The 4,276-nt window shown below is 35.9% G+C and overlaps 1 protein-coding gene across 2 annotated transcripts; it reads right to left on the bottom strand.

The window, feature by feature from the left end:
• Window positions 1–729: 729 nt before the first annotated feature.
• LOC111381339 lies at window positions 730–3,163 on the bottom strand. 2 transcript variants are annotated; one of them, XM_023005121.1, is made up of 3 exons: window positions 3,034–3,163; window positions 2,030–2,563; window positions 730–1,312 (listed from the first exon to the last, which is right to left on the bottom strand). In XM_023005121.1, exons 2-3 carry the CDS (start codon window positions 2,523–2,525, stop codon window positions 1,203–1,205), a joined length of 606 nt encoding a protein of 201 aa, XP_022860889.1. In that variant the 5' UTR covers window positions 2,526–2,563; window positions 3,034–3,163; the 3' UTR covers window positions 730–1,202. The 2 variants fall into 2 exon arrangements, with proteins under 2 accessions (XP_022860889.1, XP_022860890.1); XM_023005122.1 differs by having other exon boundaries at window positions 1,219–1,513.
• Window positions 3,164–4,276: the final 1,113 nt, after the last annotated feature.

Raw genomic sequence — 4,276 nt, 5'->3', positions numbered from 1 at the left:
CACCAACTATGCATATCTACTGTACGGGCAAATGCCAGAAGCATTACTGCAAATGGAATAGGTCTTGTCCTCGTAATGGTGGAAGCTGTGAAAGCCAAGGCCAAAGAAACACTTTATGCCATACACAAACTTTAGGTTTCTCGGCCCAAGTTGAGAGATGCATTGAACGATTGCACCATTCAGTACCATGTAATTACCAAGTTTGATGTACCTATAGCAGTGGAATATTTAAACGAAGGGCTTCCATTGATGAAATTGTATGCAAATATATTATGCAATGGGAATTTCGACCATCTAATACCACCATTAACTGGATTGAACGATGCAGAGTATAATCTTCGTAACGTTGCTAAAGCCTGAACTTTTATACAGTAATTTGGACGGAATCTAAAAGAAACTAAAACTTCGTCTTTCAAACATGATCTATGAAATTCACCAATCCATCAAAGCAAATATTAAATGACTTGAAACTGAGGGCAAAGTCAAAACTGTGGATCTACTTAAAGTCAAACAATTTAAAAACAAATTTAAGAGAATTTATCAAAGCAATTAAATATTAAATGGATCTGCTCACATGAATCCTCGAGTCTAATGCAGAGATCCCTGAATTTAGGCGAGAAAATGATGCATGTTAGCCAGACATGTACTATTTCAAATATATACGAAAACTAGCATGGATTTAGCACATGTAAATTTAATGAACATTGCATAATAAGTGACAAACCTGGGAAAAAAATAATTATTTTATATATATGAAGAAAAAACTCTCGTTATATCGTCAATAAACAAGTAAAATGAATGAAAAAACTTGATTTAACACGAAAAAGGTCTCAAACATTTTGTATGATATAACCTACGGTTCACACAATGCTAGCTAAAATAAGGAAATACTAGATCGAAACCCAACCAAGAAACCATTCGAAAGGCCTGAGTAACTGCTGTGGCAACTTCTTTATGACAAATTTCTTTCTCCCTTTTAGTATTAAACTCTGTACGAGGGACTCGTACCTATCCAGTTTTGATATCAGAAGGCACAATATTAGTCTATAACGATCAGCAACTGAATATAGTCCGTGATCTTGCAGTCTCTACGTGTTGTATCACTAGTGTACTTGAGCTTCTTTCTAACTGTAATTCCACTTTACCCGATGTCTCTATTCCCCTTACCCTTGATATCTGAACTAGGTGCCAGTTCCGCCAGATTACAAAATATTTTGGTGGTCGTGAACCACAATGAAACCACTCTCTGGTCCCACATTTGTCTCAGGTGAACCATGGAAGCCAGCGGCTGCATTATTTCCAGGGGACATTCCTGAGTGAGCAGATTTTGCAACACCATTGTCATTGAAGCACGAGCAATAAAATTGATAAACCCAACCTCATGAGCCCTTTTAATTCATCCATTAAAGTTTTACAGAAGGAAAATACAAATTCTGGGACAGCTCGGTAAGTGTGTGTACGAAATTATGGATAGCTCAAAGAATGTTCAGATAGTTGCATTAATTATGCAACCCTGCCAATACAACAACAGAGTTTTAGCCTAAAGGAATAAATTGAAGAAAAAAAGAGACAGAAATTTCAAAAATTTCTGATATTTAAAGAAGGATAAAATAACAGATTACCACAGTTTTTGTATTGAGAACACAAACAACTATTATTACATGATCACGTCCTAATGCAACACAACAAACATTGAAGAATAACATAGACGTAAACATAAAAGAAATAATGAATATAACAGAAATCTTTAAGCCAGAATTCGAACAGTAAAAACTGAAATCTAAGAGAATAATTGAGAAAGGAATAGCATGAACGCTCTTTCTGTCCTTCCCAAGGGACAGATGAAGTTGGAATAACGTAATTTTAAGTTACTTATTTATCCAATGTAAATTTCAAAATTACAATTTTTTTTCCTAACAAAACTTACTAACTTTTAAGTGCAGCCAAACATGCTCTAAATTATGCATCAAATATTGGCTATCGATAAATAAAGAGCATATTAAATTCATTATCAGATATTAAATATTACCTTGAAGAATGATCACAATACAGAAGAGAAGAGTGAATAGAATGGCAATCAAGTTTCCAGTTGATGATGACATGGAGGAGTGCTTTGCTCTTTTCATTTTCTTCAACGCCTTTATTCGCTCGATTCTTGCACGTTTAATCATCGCAAGCTCAGCAATCTCTTTGATCAGCTTCTGATCAGGAGCATCCAGTGACAATCCTCTTGGAGGACGAGGAGGTTTAGGCGGCTTCTTGGCACTATTTGACTTGCGCTTTTCCTTCCTTACGTTCTTCTCCAGAACCAGAGAAACATCGCTCAAATTTTTCACATTTCTGCTCAAGCTCGCCCCATTTCCACCCCTGACCGGTCCATCTAAATTTACTGCTGCACTGCCGACCTTATCAGAAGAAATCTTCCCGAGTTTGGCATCCAAAAGGTCGGGGCTTCTTGTTTCTCGGCTCATATTTACATCAGACTCAATATCAATCACAACTTCTCTCATAAGAATGTGATCCATTGGTACCTCCTCCTCTTGCTCATGAATAAAATTTTAAACTGCCAACAGTATTACTTTAAAAATTATCCTCAAAATATGTCAAATGCAGGAAATTTAAGATCTTGCTAATTAATTAATTAAATTACTGCCCACATTTCCATATAAGAAAACCCATAAACTAAAACAGTAGAACTACTAAAATGCAAATTCAGGAAGTCATAAAGCAATTTCTTTCCTAGCCCAGATAGAGTTGACGAGAACTTGAATCACAAAAAATATAAAAATGAAATTTTCATAAAGACAACGAGTAAGATTCTAGAATTCTACAACCAAATGCTTGTGGGCAAAGTAAAGAACAAAAATTACAAAATCGATTATTGATTTGGGAAAATGAAAACAAAACAGTATTCAAAGCATAAACATTTACATACACGAAATCATCAAAGTAACAAAAGCTAGCCGTAAAATCACCAAAAATATCATTAGCAACTAAGAAAAGCAAGCACTAAAAACAATAAAATGAAAATACCTTTTTAAATTCTAAATCCAATGAAAGACAAGATCATCAAAGTAGCAAAAGTAGAAGCTTCCAGTGACCATTTAAGATTCAGGATTTTATTTTTTTCTTTATAGAGAGAGAAATTTGAATATATAGCATGCATGAGAGAGAGAGAGAGAGAGAGAGAGAGAGAGAGAAGAAGAAGAAGAAGAAGAAGAGAAGAAAAAAGATTAGCGCACGAGGAATTGGGCCAGAAGCTCACAACCGGGATAGTGGTGCCTTCGATTCTTTATTAAGTAAGTGGAAATTACCAAAATAGTCAACTTTTGGTTTTGTATTTACATAAATGTCACTTTTTTTTTTTTTGACATTGCAAGAATGTCGATTTTAAACATATTTGCCCTTAAAACTAATTTTAAATACCTTATATGTCCTAATTAAATGAGATTTGACCAATCAAAGAAATTGTACAAAATTCTGGAAGAGTGTCAGATGAAATTGAATTATTCAAGAAAAAAGCAGAGCAAAAACCAAAATATACGCTCCAATCCCCCATTCAAAGAGCCCTAAATCTCTCGCTCACTCTCTTATTTCTCTCAATGAAGTGAACGCGAGTATGTTGAAGATGTGAAGAATCTAATGAAGAATTTCACTAAATATCAGAATATTGCCAGCAATAGTTTAGCCATTATATCTAAACTGTTCAAAATACTTGGAGATTTTGGGTTTTCGATTCATAGAAAGCTTTTGGGGGCGGTGGAGGCGGATCCAGCACCTGGCGAGCCTCCGCGGTCGCCCGTGCTAAATCCGCCGGGAGCTTCAATGGTCGCCGAGTTGGTGGGATGAGTAGCAGCGCGGCAATGGCATATTTGCAAAGTCGAACAGGACGAGCGGAGAAGAAGAAGTTCGAAAATTTATTTTTTTGCCTTGGGGCTGATCAGATCGGAGATTGGGCCTTTAAAAAAAAAAAAACTTTAGGCTCAAATAAGGAAATTAAAACTGGCAGAGCAAAATCCACCCAAGGTCCCAAACTCCATTTGATACCGGTTGGAAAGTGTAAACAGTAAACCCTTAAATTTCCATATTTCCATTCGGAGCAGAAGTAGCAGCTCAGCTGGAGGACTGGACGCAGTGGAGTCGGTGGACCGTGTGCCGCTCTCAGTATTCAATCTCACACAGTTCAGGTCTTCTTGTTTATTAATTCAAAGCAATTTTGTGAGCCCTCTTTTGAATATATTCTATATTGCTTGTGGGTTATTGTTTTTAAATTAGA

Source organism: Olea europaea, unplaced genomic scaffold (assembly GCF_002742605.1).
Source record: "Olea europaea var. sylvestris unplaced genomic scaffold, O_europaea_v1 scaffold2289, whole genome shotgun sequence".
NCBI lineage: Eukaryota > Viridiplantae > Streptophyta > Magnoliopsida > Lamiales > Oleaceae > Olea > Olea europaea.
This window is presented reverse-complemented; position numbering and strand designations above follow the sequence as displayed.